The sequence below is a fragment of the Lethenteron reissneri genome, chromosome 43, assembly GCF_015708825.2.
Source record: "Lethenteron reissneri isolate LAM-NWPU_2019-01 chromosome 43, ASM1570882v1, whole genome shotgun sequence".
NCBI lineage: Eukaryota > Metazoa > Chordata > Hyperoartia > Petromyzontiformes > Petromyzontidae > Lethenteron > Lethenteron reissneri.
In genome coordinates this window covers 1,907,393-1,929,232 of record NC_083821.1, presented here as the reverse complement: position 1 = coordinate 1,929,232, position 21,840 = coordinate 1,907,393, and the positions used below count along the sequence as shown (strand labels likewise).

At 50.3% G+C, this 21,840-nt stretch overlaps 2 protein-coding genes across 3 annotated transcripts; one reads left to right on the top strand and one right to left on the bottom strand.

Annotated features, from left to right (window-relative positions):
* Positions 1–6,628: 6,628 nt before the first annotated feature.
* Positions 6,629–10,869, bottom strand: LOC133353232 (TATA-box-binding protein-like). Its single transcript, XM_061569317.1, has 3 exons — positions 10,505–10,869; positions 7,102–7,348; positions 6,629–6,654 (listed from the first exon to the last, which is right to left on the bottom strand). The coding sequence occupies exons 1-3, from the start codon at positions 10,610–10,612 to the stop codon at positions 6,629–6,631; spliced, it is 381 nt and encodes a 126-aa protein (XP_061425301.1). The 5' UTR covers positions 10,613–10,869.
* A 2,847-nt stretch (positions 10,870–13,716) lies between these two features.
* CCDC25 (coiled-coil domain containing 25) lies at positions 13,717–21,805 on the top strand. 2 transcript variants are annotated; one of them, XM_061569296.1, is made up of 9 exons: positions 13,717–13,937; positions 14,902–14,949; positions 15,630–15,669; positions 15,875–15,926; positions 16,590–16,665; positions 16,857–16,960; positions 17,896–18,098; positions 19,012–19,057; positions 19,881–21,805. In XM_061569296.1, exons 1-9 carry the CDS (start codon positions 13,913–13,915, stop codon positions 19,908–19,910), a joined length of 624 nt encoding a protein of 207 aa, XP_061425280.1. In that variant the 5' UTR covers positions 13,717–13,912; the 3' UTR covers positions 19,911–21,805. The 2 variants fall into 2 exon arrangements, with proteins under 2 accessions (XP_061425280.1, XP_061425281.1); XM_061569297.1 differs by having other exon boundaries at positions 13,718–13,927.
* Positions 21,806–21,840: the final 35 nt, after the last annotated feature.

The window sequence follows — 21,840 nt, the reverse complement described above, 5'->3', positions numbered from 1 at the left end:
CACGCACGCTGCTCATGCTGCTGCTGCTGCCGATGACGACGATGTCGCGTCGTGTCGCGAACGAGCCGCGGCGATCACTGCGGCCGTCGCGACGTCTCATCGCGGTCGCTGTGTCGGCGGCCGATTCTAGCCGGGGCGATCGGGAGTTTTCCAGTAACACTCCGCGGAAACAAAAGGCGACACCACGCACGGGCGGGCGGGCGGGCATGTGATGAACACAAACAGGATGAGCCACGCTGCTCGGCCAAAAGGAAACCACACACACGCACACGCGCGCTGGCGCACAACTGGGGTGGCTGGAAAATCCGGTCTGGATTGCTGGCTTCATTGGCGCACGTGTTTCGTAAGCAAAGGGCGAAGGCGCGCGGCGGCGTTCATTCGCTCGTGTTACCGACAACAACCATCGCAATCGGAACCGTTTTCTATTTGCGCAGGTGAATTAGTAGCAGGTACCATGATCCAGCGCGTGACTGCCCGGGAGGGAGCTACGAAGAGCGGTCCAGCACAGAGGGCACTTTGGCCGATTCATGCACACGGTCCAAGACGTCTTAGAAGCGAAGAGGTGTACTTACACGTGACATTAACACACTTGTTTTGTAATAATTACCAGCCACTGTCTAACTACGCCGTCACCGTCTCTCACGATTTTAATAACAATCAATACACAATAAATCACAGGTCTGGGTTATAAGTTGAGACGTAGTTTTAATTTGATTTTTAATTAATTAGTTCAGTCAAATCGTTGCTGTAAACTGTCTTGTGTGGCTTCGCGTTTAAGGCGACTGTTCTGTGCTTTCCCGGGGGCTCTTATTTGTCAGTTGGTGTTGGGTTTAACTCTGTACACTGCGTTGATGGGCAGCCCTATTGGATTACAGCCCTGTAGGATGTGCAGCCCTATTATGTGCAGCCCCGCAGGATGTACAGTCCTATTGTATGTGCAGCCCTGTTGTATGTGCAGCCCTATTAGATGTGCAGTCCTATTAGATGTGCAGTCCTATTGTATGTGCAGCCCTGTTGTATGTACAGCCCTATTAGATGTGCAGCCCTATTAGATGTGCAGCCCTATTAGATGTGCAGCCCTGTAGGATGTGCAGTCCTATTGTATGTGCAGCCCTGTTGTATGTACAGCCCTATTAGATGTGCAGCCCTATTAGATGTGCAGTCCTATTAGATGTGCAGCCCTATTAGAAGTGCAGCCCTATTAGATGTGCAGCCCTATTAGATGTGCAGCCCTATTGCATGTACAGCCCTATTAGATGTGCAGCCCTATTAGATGTGCAGCCCTATTAGATGTGCAGCCCTATTAGATGTGCAGTCCTATTAGATGTGCAGCCCTATTAGATGTGCAGCCCTATTGTATGTGCAGCCCTGTTGCCAGTCCACTGCTGGATGAGGGACTCTCCACGCCGCACGGGTTGTGCCGGGATATTTGACCATACTTCACCAAGCTGAAAAGTGCGGGTAAGCGAAGCCCAGGAACATAGAAGTGCAATGCAACAATAAATGTGTTTCTCTCCACTGCTCGCTGCTGCCCACCAGGTAGCCACACAACCGATCGCAATCTGATGTGCACAATAATCGCTCATCCAGGCTCAACCTCTGCGTCGCTTTGGTGGCATGACGACATCGGCCGCTTACCGAGTGAATTGCCAATCCACTGCTGGATGAAGGCATACTCCTCACACAAGTGTCTACGGCAGTGGGAGTCCTTTGAACATACTTCACCAACGCGACAGTATGGATCACGTAGAGGGTGAATGACGCTACAGGGCAGTTGGAGGCAGTCGCCCTCCAACAACAGCGGAGGGCAGAGGAGCGACGCTCACAACAACGGGCAGGGTGCCGGGCGGATAAAACGTAGCAAGTTGGCAGAGTAGGGAGCACAGGCGGTGCATCTGTCGGTCATTTTAGTCAGTCAAGCTTTGGCACCTGGGTCTGTCCCGTGACCTCCCTCCTACACCTAGCCTGGCACCGCAGTCAACCCATGGCACCTGGTTCTTTCCAATGACGTCCTGCCAGCAAGCCACTGCATGTGATCTCAAAGTGCACATAGCCTGGCACAAGCGCCGTGGTGACGTCACTTAGTGGTCAATTGCGGTTGTTGTTGTTGGGGTGCGCCAGGGGCGGTTCAGATATCACTCACCACTGATGTTAGCCGTGGTCGGGAATCTAACTCAGATGTCCAGCCGGGTTTATAGCGCCTGAATGTGTTCGGCGTGTGACCCCGTGTGGACCGCGTGGAGCACTGTCCATGGTGCTGAAGTTAAGACCACATTGAAGCGATTGTCTGTGACGATCGTTGATTCGCATGTCGCATGCAATTGTTTCGCCCGATTCCTGCAGCCAGAAGAGGCGTTATACATTCGAATGTTTTTTGTTGTTGATGTTGGTGTAAGTGATCGATTCATGTTTTGAAATAGTGACCCAGAATCGTGAAAATCCAACGGATCGCAAAGGATGAGTTTGAGTTTACATTTTTGTATTCGTTTTGTTTGTTTAAAGGTCAACTCATTTTAATGACCCCATGTTGGGATGTTTAACTGAGTGTGACCCAGACCGGGATTTGAAGCCGGACATGTCCCCACTGCGAGTCCAAGGCTCTGTCTGGTGAGAGCGGGCCACCCAGGTTGACAATGAGCACAATTAAACATCGTCAAGATGCACGCGCCGTCAAGGCTAAATCCGTTGATGCCACCACCCCAGACTTGTCAGCGCTTCTACTCTCGACACATTGCCGCAGCTGCTGCCAGTGCCGGATGAACCTCGTGCGGGGCCTGTAGCATATGTTATAAAGGGGCCCTAAATAAAAAAAACACGTAAATATTAAAACACAATTTTTTACTTGCATAGTAAAGTTATTGTATTGTTTCATTTGCTATACAGCCAGATAATACGACAAATCGCTAACCTTAATCACCCAGTCATTCATAAAAGTTGAAGGCGGTATAGTACTATAGTAATAAAGCAAGTGCAAAATCACTGCACCGGAATGCATAGCTTGAAAGTATCTAGCGCGGGGGCCTTGAGAGTGCGGGGCCCGTAGCTACTACACATGTAGCTACTTGTGCTACTGGGATAATCCGGCAATGGCTGCTGCACAAGAGGCTCGCGGCGACCTCCAAGACCTGCCCTGACCGTCTCCCACCATCTGCCCCGAGGTCTTCTCCTCCCCATGGTCGCCGGACTCGTGGAAACCGCTCCAATCATCATGGGACCTCATTTGCCAGTTTTAAAATATAAGAATCGATTTTCCCCTTTTTTCTGGCAACAAGACAAGGAATCATATCTGTATTAACCACAGATACCTGTGGTGAACATGCAAACAAAAAACAAGCTCTGACAATTTATGTATTGCCTTTGAAACTGATTGGTCCACACCAGAGACAGCTTTCTTTAGAGCCTAGTCTCAAACAGCGTTAGACCAGAGGACGCCAAAAGGCGAACAGCATAAAGACAATGAGAGCTCTGGGTGAGCAGCTACATCATGGGACCTCCTTTGCCAGTGTCAAAATATAAGAAGAGGTTTCCCCCTTTTTTCTGGCAACAAAACAGTTGTGTTCAGATGTTAAAACACCAATGTCGGGTCTCGGTCACCGGCCCTCAACCCCAAATCTGCACCCACGTGTCCCTCACAGCGCAACCGTTTCTATCCAATCAGATCTACAACACCCGCATGCGACGTTCTCTTCCCAACCTCCAAGTTGCTTAGCATATAATCGAGGGTTGTTGTTTTTATTTTTGGGGGGGTTAGATCGCGTAAATATAAATGTGTCATCAAACTCGCCACCACCGGACACAGCCAGCCAATTGGCAAGGTTTGTCACGTAAACAAAACGTCACAATTAGTTACGAGTTCAGCACACCGGTGTGTTGGAGAGTAAACCCACAACATGCATAATTGCTTACTCTGTTCCCCTCCACCATGTGCACGTGTCCAATCCAGCGCAATTTTTTTTTAGAATACTCACATCTACAGCACGCAGCTGCCACGTGCCCTGCCGGACCTCTGCATGCCTCGACTTATTATGTCTTGCCTTCCCACACACTTGAGATCAAACGGCAGCAACCCCACTTTCGCACTGCTTGGTTAAATATGAATCATAATTCAAAATAATCAGGAATTGGTTGCCGTGGTTAATAATGGATTACAGCAGGCGTGGATATTAACTTTCAAACAGCACTGATTTCGAGAGCCTTTAATATTTAACGACGATGAAATATTAATTATATGGATTCAGCATCTCCCCAAACACTGCCTGGCAGCTGCCTCGCAGGGACAGGTTAATATTAGCATTTCTATTCATTCAGTTCATTTTGACCCATGAGCAGATCATCACATCTCGGAAGCTAAGCGGGGTTCAGCCTGGACAGCAGCGCTTGGAATGGACGACCGCCGCGCACGTGCTGTCAAGGGCTACGTTGTGGGCAGCAGAGGGCAGCGGAGTAAAACATGTTTGTACTTCTATGCTCCCGCGTCTAAGCTCCACGCCAACACGCACTGACCAGCGTGGTGAAGTATGGTCAAGTAACCCCTACGGAACTTCAATCCTCATGCGGGTTGCTTGCTGAAGGCTGGGACCCTGTTCACATAGCATCCGCTACTGATATTAGAGGTGGCCTGGGATGGAACTCGGGTCGCCTGTCCAGTGTCGCTTGCTTGCTCCCCGCCCCATGACACCGCGATCAGCAGGAAGACTGCTACCGTGTGAGAAATCATCCTGCAATTTTAACAATCATACATTCAGTGCTTGCAATAAGTTCACCCATGGAATAGACCAGACGTCCCAATAAATTAAAAAAATCTCATGCTGCTGCGTTTGCAGTGGTGCACAAATAACGAACTCAACACGTCCATCAATAACATATATTATAGGCGACGTTTCGGGCAATAGCCTTCATAGAACACGAGCGGAGAGGCTGGAGAGATAGTGGATAGGAGCGGGAGACTGTACCTTACTCCGTGGGGCTTGAAAATAATTTAAATGTAAAAATGTAATTCTAATGTAGCGGGACCTTCCTTAAAAATAGTCTCGGGACTCAGTGAGGCTTTTGTACAGATATTAAAAGGTCACGTAAAAAAAAATCTGTCAGCTGTCCAGGTATAATGGTGAGCACACTCGAATTGCCACCCAGAGGTAGTCGGCTCGATCAGATCTCTCAGGGCGGCAGCTGAAACAATGAGACAAGTTTATTGAATCACCCCGCACCACCGCCTCTGTCCACTCAGCAGTATAAATCGATCCACCACAATGAGTCGATCGGCATTGGTCGCTGCTGCTGGTGGTGGTGGACTAGAGCGAGGCGAATTGTGCGTCATCCCACCACTTCCAAGTCGTCTGACCTGTGTGGAAGAGCAGGCCAAAAACACCCTCTAGATGGGGCTCTCCAGAGCTCCCTCTCGTTGGAGGCCCTTCCGCCAGCAGTGACGCGAGCGAGCAATTGCAGGTGCCGCGCCTTTAACCTGAACGTAAATTGTCACGGGAGCTTCAGGCCGAGTGGAAAGTTAACGAACTCGGATGCCCTGAGCGCCACTCCCAGGAGAGCTCGCGCAGAGCACAACACAGGATCCTCCTCCTCGCGCATCCTGCTGCTGCCTCCGCCTCGCGTGGAACCAATTCCCCCTCCGACTCGGTGAGTCACTGCGGCTTCTCACAACAAACGGCTCCACCCAGCTCAACGAGAAGCTCTCCCCCCCCCCCCCCTTCTAGAAGGGCGACACATTGGCGCAGTTGGGAACATTCGGCAAGAAGTGCCCGGGTTCGATTCCCGACTCGCCTGCATCACTCTGTGGAGTTTGTTTATTCTCCCCCCACCTCTGTTCTCCCCCCACCCTCTGTCCCCCCCCCCCCTCCGCTGTTCTCCCCCCCCCTCCTCTGTTCTCCCCCCCCCTCCGTTTCCCCCCCCTCCGTTCTCCCCCCCCCCTCCGTTCTCCCCCCCCCCCTCCGTTCTCCCCCCCCCTCCGTTCTCCCCCCCCCTCCGTTCTCCCCCCCCTCCGTTCTCCCCCCCCCTCCTCTGTTCTCCCCCCCCTCCTCCGTTCTCCCCCCCCCCCTCCGTTCTCCCCCCTCCTCCGTTCTCCCCCCCCCCCTCCGTTCTCCCCCCCCCTCCGTTCTCCCCCCCCCCTCCTCTGTTCTCCCCCCCCCCTCCTCTGTTCTCCCTCCCCTCCTCTGTTCTCCCCCCCCCCCTCTGTTCTCCCTCCCCCCTCTGTACCTCCCCGCCCCCCTCTGTATCTCCCCCCCCCCTGTTTCCCCCCCCTCTGTTCTGCCCCCCTCTCTTCTCCCCCCCCCCCTGTTCTCCCCCCCCCCCTCTGTTCTCCCCCCCCCCCCTCTGTTCTCCCCCCCCCCCTCTGTTCTCCCCCCCCCCCCCTCTGTTCTCCCCCCCCCCCCCCCTCTGTTCTCCCCCCCCCCCCCTCTGTTCTCCCCCCCCCCCCTCTGTTCTCCCCCCCGTTCTCCCCCCCTGTTCTCCCCCTTGAGGTGGCGGTACCAACGTTGAACCGGGACCAGCATTCGTTCCCGTCAGCTTCAGACAAGACAACAATCATCACAGTCGCGGAACCATTTCGCAGGCAGCGCCCTGCAGCGACCGCGGCGCCCTACGTCGAAGCGCCACCCACGTGGAGGGCAGGCGACGGTCACGTGAGCGAGTGAGGGAGCGAGGCTGCTCGCGGAGCATGGCGCAGCACAGTCCCGGCTGAAGCGCCTGGCAGCCTCTGCTGTCGTCATGCTCGTGCCGTGGTCTGGCACCGTCTCGGTGGAGGCGACGGGCTTGCCGCTGCTCTCCGGCGCCTCTTAATCGATGCTCCCGATCGGCACCCGGTCCGTCTGCACGGGCGATCCGTGCCAATTTGTTTACACGCCTCCTGCGTAGGGGTGTGGTTGGCATGAGCCCTCGGCGCTCGGAATTAAAGGTGGTCCCCTATCCAATTCGTCACCGGAGCCCACGGAAGGGAGGAGGGAAAGAGGGAGGAGGATAGGGGGGGGGGGGATTCATCCTCTTTGTAGCCCAGCACCCCCACCCCACCCCCCTCCAGTCCGTGGAACTCGGCGCAGTTGCACAGCCTGCACACTCGATATCCACGCCACCGCTGAAGCCACCGGCGCTCACCGGACTGGGAGGAGCCGCTGCGCTGCTCTCGGCGCCGCGAGCGCTCCGGTGGCCCGGGGAGACCCGGGACCTGGGCCGGTGTGGCCGGGGTGGCCGGGGTGGACGGGGTGGACGGTGTGGCCGGGGTGGAGGAGGCTGTGGCCGTGCCCCCTCCCTCATCAGGACCATCAGGGCTGTGCCGGGAAACCAGGCGAGGAATGCGGCTCCGCGATGACCCAGCACAAGATCGCGACTGGGACTTCTGGCCCTGGGCGTAGTTGGTGGGGGGCGGGGGGCAAAGGAGAGTAGATGGGGGGGTTGGTCTAGTGGAGTAGGCGTCACGGATCGAAGGCTTCCATGAGGGATCATGTCTGTGCGTCTCTGTCGTTCTCTCTGGCTGATATCGGTCGCAAGAATCGACACTTATCCTGGACGTCCCATAGGCCGCCTCCAACATGAAGCGAGTGGTTGGGGCGGTGGCAACGCGTGAGCACTGGGTCCCCTCTCCCTCCCATGTGAACACGACCCAGCGCAGCGCCCCCCGTCTCCCCCTCAACCCCCACTGCCACCCAGCCCTGGCACCGTCACTCATCCCTCCCGCTCCGCGCAATCTCGCATCCCTATCAGAGGCTCATTGCCTCGCTAACGAGGCCCGTGGTGAGTTACCGACATTCATTTCATAAGTGATGATAATTTACTCAGCCGATGACGATCATTTAGTTTCTGCCGTCGATGAGCATGATATGATGATTAACATTGAAGTTGCTGCTGATGATGATCTTGCTGCCGATTATGACGCCTTAGTTGCTGTATTCGTGATGCCCCCATTCAATTAAAAGCCACGGACTGTTCACTCTGCTACCGTCTGGTAGATGGTACAGGAGCATCGGATCTCGGACCAACAGATTCCGAAACAGCTTCTACCATCAGGCCATAAGACTGCTGAACAGCCATCACTCGCTGTCTATCTGCCCTGTACTCTAACCTGCACCTTAGAGACCTTTTCGCACACATACACCCATACACAAAAATACATACACGGACACACACAGACACACACGCTCACACACGCTCACACACGGACACACACGGACACACACAGACACACGCGCTCACACAGACACACACACACACACAGGCGCTCACACACACAGACACATGCGCTCACACAGACACACACGGACACATACAGACAGACACAGACAGCCGAGCACACACAGACACACACAGACACAGGTGCTCACACAGACACACACACAGGTGCTCACACAGACAGACGAGCTCACACAGACATACACAGACACACACGCTCACACACGGACACAGACACACGAGCCAACACACACACACACGAGCTCACACAGGTGGAGCCAATTTACTCGAGCATCAGATCCGAGGAATCCTCACCCGGGGTCTCATCCTAGTATTTTGCATCGAGCCTCCAGGAATATTTCAGTGGCCCTCGCACGACTGCTGATGATGTGTTACTGACGACCATGGTGGTGATGATGATGGGTTGACGATTATTATAGATGATTATTACATATGATTATATAAATTATGATAATATCCCTGAGTTTATCTTTATTGACATGCTGATGGATGTCCTCCTGTTCCTGCTAGCTATGATGACCCTGACAATTCTTTACGAGTGTTTATATTGAGGTAATGTATCTCAATAATGTGTCTCATTAACAAGGCACATTGCCCGAAGCGTCGCCTCATATCTTTAGGAAGGGCCTTTGACGGATGTGTTGAGTTTGTGTCGTTGTGGTTTGTGCTTCTGCGCCAACGCAGCATCACCAAATTATTTAAATGTGAATGTAGGTCATTGTTAATATGCACGCAGTACAGACCCACCGGGTCCCGCTACAACCAGCAAGCCCATATCACCTTGGTTTCAAGGCACCAACCCTGCTGATGATTCAGATAAGTCGAAACCGGTCCAAGGATTGTCAGCAAACAACATCACCAACACGTGCCGATGCACTAAAATGTTAATGATGTATTCTTGATAATTAACGTCATAAATGTTGATTTAAAGCTTTCGTGACTGCAGGGATTCATATTCTTGGTTCTTTCGATAAAGTCACGTAGAAGGGAAATAATAAAAGAAAAAATATATAAAAGCAATATTTATTTTATTTTATTATTTACCTTCTACGTGACTTTATCGAAAGAACCAAGAATAATTAACGTTATGTTTGTCTGTTTCTTTAATAATAATGTGAAGTCCTGTTCTCATCAATTGCTGGATGAATGCCCTTTGACGCCATGGGAGATGTGTGACCATACTTCCCCACGGTGGTCAGTGCGAGTCGATGAAGCGTGGGGATCAAGGACCGGTTCAGATATCGTGCGCCATTGATGTTAGCCGTGGCCGGGAATCGATCTCAGTTCACAGGGTTTATAGCGCAGTGTGCTAACTACTGCGCCACCGCTCTACCACCTACGTTAATTTTAATCTCTCTACACGTTCGTTTTTTACAGCCTTCTGTGGATCGGCAGAAGGCTGTAAATTAGCCTCATCATTTATTTCAAACATATTTGTGTACAGTATGTATGGACGTGCCTTCGCATAGGAGATGGAGCTATGACATCATCTCGTGACCAGGTGCCGGGTGGATTGTTACATCGCAAGGTCGTGGGCGACGACCACGGCTCGGTGGTGGTGGAGGTTAACTCAGCAGTGGATTGAACCTGTCCGATTGTGGTTATGATTACAAGCAACACGACGCGAAGCACTAGCAGCCAAAGGGGGGAACGTGCCAAAGAGAACGTCCTCCGCGGAGACGGAGCGATGGGATCGGCTCGCGTGCAGATGCCGGTTTGATCGTCGCATCGCAGGATCGTGATGGATGGCGACAGCTTGGGGAGGCGGCCTTAATCCAGCAGCGGATCGATCATGGCTAACGATGATGACGATAGGCAATCGTGAAATCACCGCGATATTGAGTGTCACACCGACAAACTCACACACACGCGCGCGCATGACATCATTACAGCACCGCACGAATCGTCGTCCCAGCTTTGCACCATCATTCCCCGCCGCAGGCCTCCGTGATGCGCACGGATAGATCGCGTGGTGGTGGACAGAGAAACAGACAAGGACACAGAGACACGGTCAGAGATGGACGGAGGCGGTGACAGTCACGAGCAGCCAACGAGACAGAGACACACACGCACGCACACAGACAGACAACACAGAATGACTGAGAGAAAAATGACACGGGCAGACGTAGAGGCAGAGAGACCCGGAGAGAGCAGGCACAGAGACAGGTACCCAGACAGTAAAGACACGGAGACGTAGAATAGCGGAGAGACAAAGCTGCGGAGAGACAAAGCTGCAGATAGACACAGCCTGCCTGCATCAATGAGCGTACGGGATTATTTGTGGCTGGCAGAATGTGTGGGTGGATCTTACCTTGATGTCCGTGAAGGGGCCCATTTCGCTACAAATGAAAGCTGTCTGCTGCTGCTGTTGTTGCTGCTGCTGTTGTTGCCTCTCGTTGTCTGCAGCAGCTGCGTGCATGGAGACGCGCTCTACAGAGGGCTGCCCGCTGCTAATGCTGCTCCTGCTGCTGCTGCTCCTGCTACTGCTGTATCATGCGTCAACAGCCAACCAGCGGCCGCCCCAACCCTCCCTGACACCGCCGCTCCCCCACCCACCCAGCTACTCTCCACCGCAAAGCCAGACACTCATCCAGCCATTCAACCACCCAGCTAACCACCCAGCCACTCACTCATCAACCCAGCGAAACCACCCTTCCACCCAATACGCCAAGTCACCATCCACCCAGCCACAATTATACATTAGGACCTGTAAAATCTGTTACTACCAGCTCACCCATCCAATCAATCACCCAAGTCAACCACTCACCCAACCACTCACCCAATCACCTACTCACTAAACCACACTTCTCCCCACCCACCTATCCAACCACCAATTCACCTATCCAACCATCGCCCCATCCACCGATATAATCAAACACATTCAAATCTGTCATGTTTCCAAAATCCCACCCCCGCTCACCACACCCACATCCAACTCACCCCACCCCCACCCACGATAACGCATTCAGACTTGTGATCTCGCTTACAGGCAGCACTCACGATACACGATATGGACACAAAGGATGATTGTGAGCTGGCGGGGCGATTGTCGGAAAGGATGACCGTCGTGCGTCGTCTAAACGCGCGCGGGAGTAAATGTAAGCGGAGGCTCCCTGGCACACTGACACACATTGTACGAGTGCCACATGTGCAAGTGAACTTGGCGTTGCCACTGCCGCGTGCTGTGTCAGGGCCGTGCTCGTGGGTTGCGCGCAAATAATGAGTGGGATGGTTCTCGCAAGCAACAAAGGCCGGCACGACGACCGTGGAGAGAAGGAGGGGCTGTCCTTAGTACGACGCTTGACTCGCGAATTGGAAGCATATTTCAGTGTATGTATAGCAGCGTGATCGTGAAGATGATGATGATAGCAATAGGAACATCACGTTTCAATTCATCAATATGATGATGCTTTGAACAATATTGTAATTCAGCCATCGGTTAACTCGCGAATGTTATATGGGCCTCCCATGTCGTGAGCCCAGCGAATTTTAATTGGGAACTCACGGAGCCAACTGTGCACCACCACCACCCTGTGTGAGAGAACGAGTCAATAAAACAATGGCAATTAAACACTCACGCTTCAAATATTAAATTCACAAATAAACAATAATGCAATCCCCCCACCCCACCCCCACAACTTAACAGTGACCCAGACGACCACACTTTAAAGAGACACGCAATCTCGACAGGGCCACACCTGATTTCATAAATTAAGATATTGATTAATTGATCGGGCACACCTTGAACGTGCCCTACGCGGAGCGGTCGGCGGTGGATCTCACGGGGTGGTGACTCAATTAAAACCTCCCTGCCGCTCTTGGCCATCTCCTCTGGGAGGGCGGCGGCTGATTGGGGCTGCGGGTGGGGATGGCTTCATAGCTGCAATCACACGGCAAGTCGTAAGCCTCTTCCCTGGCTGGGTGGTGCCGACTCCAAATCGTTTGCTGAATGGTCAAGGCGCTCATACCTTCGATTCATTCCATTCATTCTTACCATACATTCATACCATCTATTCACCCCATCTATTAATTAAATTGATTCCCTCGTCCGTTTACGAATGTAATCGATGTAATCAATTACACACATAAATGTAATAGTCAATTAACTGATTGATTCACTCATGAAATGATTAATCCATGAACGGCTCATTAAATTATTAAATGTACTTATGCGTTCACAATCAATCAATGTATTAATTTACAAACCTGTTCGCCAATTAAGCCACTCATCCACCCACATTCCCGTTCAATTTACAAATGAGGAAATCACTAATTATTTCATGAACTGCCTTATTTATTTACACACCAATTAAGAATCTACTCATTCATTCAACCATCAATTCATGAATTCCCTCACCTATCAATCACTTAAATATATAAACTAATGCACCTATTTATACATTGCATGCACTGATCTTTGAAGCCGGTATATCACGAGTAATAGATTTTTGTTCTCACGATTGATGTATCGAATCTTACATGCATTGATCGATTATTATCGATTCATATTTGTTACTTCTGACTTGTTTTTGAAGAATCGTTGACTTTCGATTCGTACATACTTTACTGTTTTTGATAGAGTGGCCATACTTCATGGCAGTGCAGCGTCTGTATTCCTTCACACACATCTCATCTCAACACAATCATATAGGGCACCCCCCGTGGCAGACGTCACTGCGCCCGGCACAAGGTGACTCAGCACCCGACCTGCACAGACGTGAATCTGTCAGTAGGGGGCCATGATTCATTTGCGGTCTCGCCTGGGGCACCCCGAGTGGCAGCTGTCTCTTTGCTGTACAAGGTAGACTCACACAAGGCCATGCAATTCCAATTAACAGGGGATTCATTTTCCAAATGTGTTCCGTGATTAATCCACGAAGGAAAGCATCACATCACAATAAGCGTGTGGGCTATATAACTAACAGAATACACAAGCAGATAATGTTTTATTTCACAAAACTATCCCTGTACACACACAAAACAAATATTACTGGTAGGAACCTCCTGGTTACACCAGCCCACAGGGGATTATTGTGTCCGTCCGTCCGTCGTGCAGGGAGGAGCTGGGTGGGGAGGGAGGGGCTGGGTGGGGGAGGGAGGGGCTGGGTGGGGGGTGGGAGGGGTGGGGCTGGGTGGGGAGGGACTGGTCACCCCGTGGTACCCTTATAAAACTCAACGTTTAACCTACTCACGCCGGCTTGTGCCCGCCCTCACAGTGGGCCATATTTGCGGAATACACCACGCCGCCGTTGACCCTGCAGGCCATTGACCGAGCAACCCAACACGTTGCTACCATCTCCCTCCGCAGCAGGACCACGTGTTCATTGAGAGTTTCAGAAGGAGCCAATAACATAATTAGATTTTACAACACGGATAAGGGTCCATTGGCCAATGTTCTTGCCGTCATTGGTCAATGCGGTAGTAGGGAGGGGGGGGGAGGGCTCTGACCAATCACAGTGCGTTATTAGCCCGTCACGTGACGAGTCGCAGCCACACCCCCCCCCCACCCGCGCAATTCGGCATCGAGGGTGGCCGGTGCGTAGTGGGAATTCCAGTTCGCGTGTCGCGGCCGCCGAGTTTGTGAATGAGAGACGTCATTTAGTTTGCGAGCTGTGAATAAAGATTTGTCGTCCGAACAGCGTGAATATTATTTAGTATCTCCGTGGGAGTTCAACATTGGGATCGTGTGTCGAGGGTAACGGGGGGGAGGAGCGTCGCGATGGTGTTTTATTTCGTGAGTAACGGTACGTGCGGCCTGCTCGATTAGGCTGTGTCACGCTTAGTGGTGTCCAAATCAATACGAAGCTAAATGACTAATAACATATCTTGTAACAGCAGTGACAATGAGGTTAATGACACGGCGATCACGCAGAGGTAGTTTTGTAAAAGACAATTCGCTGTAACGGTGCTGTAAATACTAATGTAAGACTCGTACTGTAGTACAGTATGTACTGTATTCTGCACGGTACAGTAATTTCAGCATTACAGTGTTGTGTAAGATTGAAGGCAGACGATGCAGAAATAGTCCTAATCGAGGACGGTAGCCCCCATTCGGTCGTTTTTGTTTACATAGATTCGGGGTTGTGAGCTAATCGCCCTAACAATCACCAACACTCGCGTCTCATTCACACAGTGCTGAGCTACCAAACACTGCAATTCACACACTCGCACTCACCATTGGAACATTTCCCTGTATGGTTTAACAGAGGCACGGGGTCTGCGGCAGCGAGCATTGGTGACTCTACCGTGCTGATGAGTCTTCATACGGACGAAACTGGTCCACAATTGTCTCTGCATCGCGGCTTCTGACAGTCGATGACATTTGCTCACAAGAAGATCACAATGCACTTCTTAAGCCCGTGCCAATTGTTGTGTTAGCATATGCACAGAGGCTGTGTGATTTTTTTACACGGCTGTGTGTGTTGTTTGAAGTATTACCCTCCGTAGCAGGGCAGGTAGAGAAGTGCTGCCCGCTAATGTGTGGACTGGAGATAATTTGAAGACATCTCAAAATAGTTCTGTGGTAACCGCTTTTGCATGCCATTTTCTAGTAGTAGGAGGGGATGCACTGCTTTGCGAGTTCCAAATTGTTGCTTCTTCTCATCACATTGCATCCACAGCACCATCATAATAAGACTGGTCGAAAAATAACTAAACAAGAAAAGTAATGCGTACATGAATTACCCCATAACTTACCTTTGTTCACAGTTGGCTCGACACCATACACGATCTACGTGGGCAAGGACAAGTACGAAAGTGAGTATCTGTGGCCATCCCTGTTCAGCCTGAGAGCTGTCCTTCCCGGGGATGTTAAGCTCGTTTCTTTTTTGTGTGCCACCCACCATCAGATTCAGTTGGTATCGCGAGTTGTGTTCCGGCAAGAGCATTGGAACGCCCGAAAAATTCCAAAGGTGTAGTAACTACCAAAGGCAGATGCGTCTACTCGAGAGAATGACTCAACAATCGAGAGAGTGGGACCCTTTTTATGAACCCAGCAACCTTAATTCAATTCCTACCCACGGCCAACATTGGTCGTGAGTGGAGTCCGAAACAACGTTCCTGGGCTCCCCCTTACACGAACCCGGACTGACCAGCATGGTGAAGTTTAGTCAACCCCCATGACCAACGCGGGGAAACCTTCAGCCATCATGTAAACACTCGTGAATTGATCGATAACACCTCGTATATATAGAGGACTGTAGAGCTTGGGAAATTGTGTTGGCTCTGGATCGCCGCATTGCTGCCGGCCGACTTGTATGGTTCCTCGCACCACTTGAGTAGTTCTCCCTCTTTGAGACTGAGTGAATAGTGTGCGTGTTACACGTTTACATTATTATAATTGTACTGACAAGAGACTGCAATTGTATTATTTCACGTATTGTATTTTCACATCTTATACAGGTTAATTTACAGTTTCAAATCCTTTTCTGCCACAGATGAGGAGCTTATTAAATACGGCTGGCCTGAAGATGTTTGGTAAGAACACATGAAGGTGTTTAACACTCCCATTTTCGTCGTAACTTTATTTTTGTAAAGTTATAAAAATATAATTTTACCAAATATATCACAGTGTCGTACTTGAAAGTGGCTTTCGGATTCAACAACAAAATGCACACACGCGATTATGGTAACTACATTTGATTAGGAGTTCCGCTTTTTCACTTGATTTGCCGCACCGCAGGTTTCACGTGGACAAGCTGTCTTCAGCACACGTGTATCTACGCCTGCAGAAGGTGAGATATTAAAAAAAAAACTAATTTGAAATGGTTTCCCTCTTAAAAGTAAAGATAATCTATAGCAGAAGGTCATTTGAGGTGCTGCGGGGCGACGTTGCCTGCAGAGGTTAGAGATGAGCCGCAGTGACCGAGCACACAACGGTAAAACATAAAACGAAAACTAGGGTTAAAATAAGATAAGATATTAAAACCAAGACGCACCATCGCGTTGACCGGCCGGATGTACAAAATCCTATCTTACAAAGTGGGAACCTATTTGCCATATTTTTTAAAGTACATTTTCTAACCACAGGCCCAAAGGCTTAAAAAAGGCTCAAAACATCAAGTGGCCAGCAAGTTCAATTCACGTTGCTTGAATTTAACTTGGTTATTATAATAAGAGCTTGGGGAAAAGAGACGCCGATAGAAATTTCAAAGTGGAGCAGTGTTAGAGAAGAAGCAGAGAGAGAAGTGTTGTGACCTGCAGTGTGGTGAGTGGGTGAGTGTGTTAGTGAGAGTGTGACCTGCAGTGTGGTTTGTGGTGGTTGACCACCCATTGTGGGTGAGACGAAACAGTCTTATAGACCGAGTCCGTAACTGAGGTGGGATATAAATCCACGCTCATGCATCAAGGCACCACTGCACTTTGTGAACATTGCTTTGTCCCTTGCTCCCTCACAGGGTCAGACCATGGATGACATCCCCACGGAAGTGCTCATCGATTGTGCTCAGCTCGTGAAGGCCAACAGCATCCAGGGTGAGTGGCCAATAAAGAGAGCGAGATAATTTAAGGCACCCTAACACTACACGGGAGATGGAGCAGCAGTGGATAGATGTACGTATGTATGTTGAACTTCTTTCGCACCGTACGTAGCCAACCGTGCTAATTGGAAGTGTGGGGAAGGACAACTGATTAAATGAATGAACCCGGGCGCTCCGTGGTTGCAGGGAATAAAATGAACAACATCGCCGTGGTCTATACGCCCTGGGGCAACCTGAAGAAGACGGCAGACATGGACGTGGGGCAAGTTGGCTTCCATAAGCAGAAGGAGGTGAGTGCGTGTGTGAGTACGTGGCGCTATCTATAGTCTGTTAAGGCTATACGGGGGATCTTTGTCTTTGTGGTGCTATCTAAAGGTAGCAGTAGTGTAGCGGTTAGCGCGCTGCACTACGAACTCGGCAACTCCAGTTCGATTCCCGCTCACAGTCAACACCAGTGGCGATTATCTGAATGAGTCCTGGGCCTCCCCTAGTTCGACTCGGCATCAAATGAGTACCTTGTGCGGTGTGTAGTAAACATCGCCACTGGGAAGACGAAGGCGGACAGGCGTGGTGCTGGCCACCGATGCCCGAGTGTGCCATGGCGGTCTTCATAGGTGCTCGCTAACAGCACTCGCCCCAAAAGTATGTTAAGGCTATATGGGTGAACTTTGTCTTTGGTGCTATCTGCAAGCTGTATCATGGGTGATCGCTTGAATGGTAGTTGAGAAACACCGATCAAGACTCATCATTGTGATCCTCATTAACCCTTCTCGGGTTTCAGTGTCATGATAATCAGCATTATTGTCATAAAGTCATCAATATCGTTATTGGCAACAGCCACCAACCCCGTGCCAATGCCGCATTGTTACCCACAATGCACATTGGTCTAGATAGTGATGATGACAGTGATGATCTTCTTGCTATTGATGTAAAAGGTCACTATCCAAGTCGCTCAACTACTTGATCATCCCTAACTTCGTCTAGTTCACCCAGCCTTCTCACCGCACCTTCAGGCCGTCGTAAGGGACACTCCTCATCAATGTGCACGGCTGTCACGTGCGGTAGGGGTGGCGCACGTGCCAGCACGGCGCCACGTCAGCGTGCCTTCACGCCCATATCTACGCACCGATTCTGTTGTGCCCGATCCAAGACAATATGGATATCAGGTGCCCATGTACAGGACAATGACGACGACGCTTACGACGTTGATGATGATGTGTGGCAGGTGAGGTCGGTGACCGTGGAGAAGCGCGTGAACGAGATCATGAACCGGCTGAACCGCACGCGGGATGAACGGCTCCCGGACCTGGCGAGCGAGCGCGAGGATAGGGACCGTGAGGAGCGCGGCGAGAAGAAGGCCCAACTCCAGGAGCAGAAGCGCAACGAGAAGGAAGAGACGAGGAGGAAGAGGGAGCAGGAGGAGCTGCGGTACCACAGCTGACACCCTCCCGATACGATTTGCAAGGAATACAAATCGCGCACGTCCATGGATTCCATAAACCCTTTTAGATTGTCCGATTGACCTCGTCGGAAGTTTTCAGTTGGTTGGTAATGATGGTGACGGATGATGGTATTTTCCGAACCACACAGCAAGGTGGCATCACACGACATGACGTAGGGCGATGGCGTCGCACGCAATTACGTCATAGCATTTTGCTCCCGTGGATTATTCCTTTAACCCTAATATTTATAACTACATTTTAGGCAACTGTTTTGATCAATTTGATCAGAATTGTGAGCCCCTAATATCGACACAGCTTTTGACTAAAATTGAGTTCATATTGGATTCTCTTTATGACAGTTATCATGCCTCATCTACAGGCAGACGGACATAGCTAACGCAAAATTACTTTCAACCTTCGTTGTAAAACGTTAATAATTTACTGCTGTCAATCCACTGCTGGATGCAGACTCCTGCAACCGTGACAGTCATCGGGATTGTTTGATCATACTTCACCATGCCAGTCAGTGCAGGTTGATGAAGGGGGGCGACCCAGGACCAGTTAGGATATCACGAGCTACTTAAGTTTATCCGTGGCAGGGAGTGAAAGGTCGCCAATTCACTCGCAGTGCAGCGAACCACTGTGCCGCCACTCCACCCAACATCTGTACCACAATGTGGACTTAAGAAGCTTCTATATGCCCCCGCATCTCGAGGCGCTGTACAGAAACTGGGCATGTTGTGTCGAGAGAGGGGCAGTCATAGGCAGGGGAGAAAATACTTGAGCCCAGACTTGAACGTGACAGGAAGTCAACAGCATGGATTGATGGGGGAAGTAATATTTGTGGTTATTGCTGTACAGCACCTGTTGTTGACACGCCGCTGATTGTTTTTTTTCAGGAGCTACTCGGCACTCATGAAAGAAGAGAACATGACCTCAAACCAGGTAACGAACCGTTCTGTGATGAGAGCAAGTGCAGGCATCAACTGCGACGTCAGTCTTGTTATTGTATTGCAAGATGAGCCATACGCCTTTTTTTCCTAAATCACTTGGAATGCATGTCTTGAAGACGCGAGCATGGTGTGTGACATCATCTTCTTGGCCGGAATGCTCACTCCAATTTCACTGCTTTATTATCGCTTAGTTTTAGGTATCACTTTCAGCAGTTTTCTTGATTTTTCTATTGAGTATTTCGGTCATAGTAACACGAATTTTTACTTTAAATAACATTTTTATTAATATTTGGGCATCTTTACAAGAGTTATTGTGACCGCGCTGTGACACAGATAAACGTGAGGACAGCCGCCAATGCGTCGTGCTTTCAACCCGAGTTGGAACGCTTTGAAAAAGCGTGCATTTGTGAATAGTATTGCAGGGGAGATTAATATATTGTACCATTATTTACCCTAAAAAAGCTGAATATTTTGCAAAGCAGCATGGAGAGGTGGAACGCAAAGGATTTGGGGAACATGACGCAAGTTTAGACACATCATATCGGCCGTCGAAAGAGCGGCCTTGGCTAGGCCACATCGCGAGAAGGGATGATAGGCCAGTGGTCAAGACTAACCAGAGGAGCAAACATGCGAGACAGGTACGTCCACCGCAGAGATGGAGCGATGAAATCGGCTTGTTCGCTGGTGCCAGGTGGATCGTGGCTGGTTAGTGGGCATGACAAGGTGGACAGCATTGAAGCATGGGGGCTGGAGTTTGAGCCCTGGTGCTGTGTGAGTGAGGCAGGGTTGATGTTTTTGTTTCTCCTTCTGTCCAGGATGGAAACGACTCCGACGAGTTCATGTGACTTCCAGGAGTGCTGCAACCGGAAGCGTGTGGGACATTATCAGGAAGGAGGGTTAGCGCACGCGCTTGCCTGCCTCACGGTGACACTGCGGTTTACTCATGTGGTGGAAAGGGCTCAGCAACTGGGGCACCCGTGGGGGGTGAATTGTTCACTACCTCGCCATGTATGCAGGAGGTTTTGGGTTCAGTCTTGACCCTGACACCTGTATATTTGGAGTTTGCATGTACTCCCCGTGATCGCGTGGTTTTTTTCCTGGTCCTCCGGTTTTTCCCTCCACTTTTAGAAACATGCGTTTTAGAGGATTTGACTTTCACAAATTTCCACACGATAAGCCAGTTGGGCAAACATTTGCTGCTAGGTCAGGTTTGAAATGAGCTACATAACTCGGTGGGCCTTACCTGGTAATTTTTGTTGTTAATGGTTTCATCTGAACTCAAAATACACCTCGACCCATATAACTGAGCAGCTGTTATCTACTGACTACACACCCCTTGCCTCTGTTCGTCCCACGCTAGTGTGAAGCTTCGTTCATTACCTCGCACTCCGGCTGAGGCTGCTACTGGTCACGTGCCTCTACTCCAGTTTACCAGCGAGCTAGAAAATATCACGTGATAATTTAAACCCTTGCTGTCGGTGACGTTTCGCACGCGTTGATCTAACAGCATATGCCAGTGATATCGCTGGATTACCATAATCATGTGCTTGACGATAACTGTAAAGCATTTTTGCTTGTTATTAAAGCCTCAACGTTGAGTCGTAACGCCCTTGGACACCCTGCCTAGGAATATATCCACACGAGCCATTTGTTTTTGGGATTGCATTTTCATTCACGACCTTCCTAGCACTGAACCATTTAGCCCCCTTCCTAGCATTGAACTAATTCACCCCCTTGTTTTGTACGTGTATCAGCATAACAGAAACACATTCTTGACACTTCCATTAATGTGCCAAACAAGGTTAGTGCTGTCGTACCTAGGGCTTGTATTTCATTCCGGGTCTATCCAGGTCAGCGAGCTGGAAAATGTATTCTGCACTTGGCACAGCATGCCCAGTATACGTGTGGCTGGGGCTAGTCAACGTTGCCAGCTGGTCTACCAGTGACCCGGAAACGTTCGTTGTGAGAGGCGCGCTTGTAGAAATTCGCCAAGCGTGCCCATCGAATTCCCGAAGCTGCTCGCATGATGTCTGCACTGCTTTGGCAAGCCTATGGGGTGTTTTTTTTTACATTTTCTATTTTGTCATGTTGCCCACCCTGTTGCAGCATCATGTAATGAGATAAATAATCCACGTGGAACTCTCGTAGAGCGATACAAACCGGACTGTTTAGTCGACAGCCCGCGGAAGAGGATCCCGCAGAGCTACCTCGGAGAATCCTTCAAGTGGCCTGTGGTGCACACACTAGGAGACTGCATCGTCCCGCCTGCCCAGCTGCAGACAAATGTTCTTTGCATGGCACTCAAACTGATATTTTGAATCTCGCAGCTGGTATTTAGCCAAAATAAGGGCATAATCAAGTGGGTCCCATTTTATACTCAGACCACAGGAAACTGGCCGTCAGATGCCAAATGTGCTTTCTGGAAACATTTCCCTGTGTTTAAATGAGATTTATTTAAAGCGACGTTCATGCGGTAATTTACAATCGTTACATCGTTTTGGGTATTTTTTTTTTACACGTTGAGATAGATTTTCAAGTTGGTGATTTACTGGACTGCTTTCTGTTTGGCCTTCTCTTCTCGCGTGCATGTTTATGTTCGACGCGATCAGAGATAATTTTTACCCGTCGGCTTGGGATTTGGACGAACACTTGTCAAAGAGAGAAAAATGCCTTAATTTCCGGATCGTTGGTCAGTGTGCACAAACTTGAAGTTAATCAATAAAATCAAACGTGAATTGCAGGTCTTCGTAATTTGGATTTCCTGAATAAAAGCCA

What these genes read in the sequence shown, in the direction of transcription:
- CCDC25 (XM_061569296.1), top strand. Translation starts at nt 13,913, where the DNA reads ATGGTGTTTTATTTCGTGAGTAACG. An exon ending in TGTATCTACGCCTGCAGAAG is followed by an intron (nt 15,927 to 16,589) that starts GTGAGATATTAA and finishes GCTCCCTCACAG; the next exon opens with GGTCAGACCATGGATGACAT. An exon ending in AGGGAGCAGGAGGAGCTGCG is followed by an intron (nt 18,099 to 19,011) that starts GTACCACAGCTG and finishes GTTTTTTTTCAG; the next exon opens with GAGCTACTCGGCACTCATGA.
- LOC133353232 (XM_061569317.1), bottom strand. Translation starts at nt 10,612, where the DNA reads ATGCACGCAGCTGCTGCAGACAACGAGAGGCAACAACAGCAGCAGCAA. An exon ending in GCCCCTTCACGGACATCAAG is followed by an intron (nt 7,349 to 10,504) that starts GTAAGATCCACC and finishes AACTACGCCCAG; the next exon opens with GGCCAGAAGTCCCAGTCGCG. An exon ending in CAGCGGCTCCTCCCAGTCCG is followed by an intron (nt 6,655 to 7,101) that starts GTGAGCGCCGGT and finishes CTCCGCGAGCAG; the next exon opens with CCTCGCTCCCTCACTCGCTC.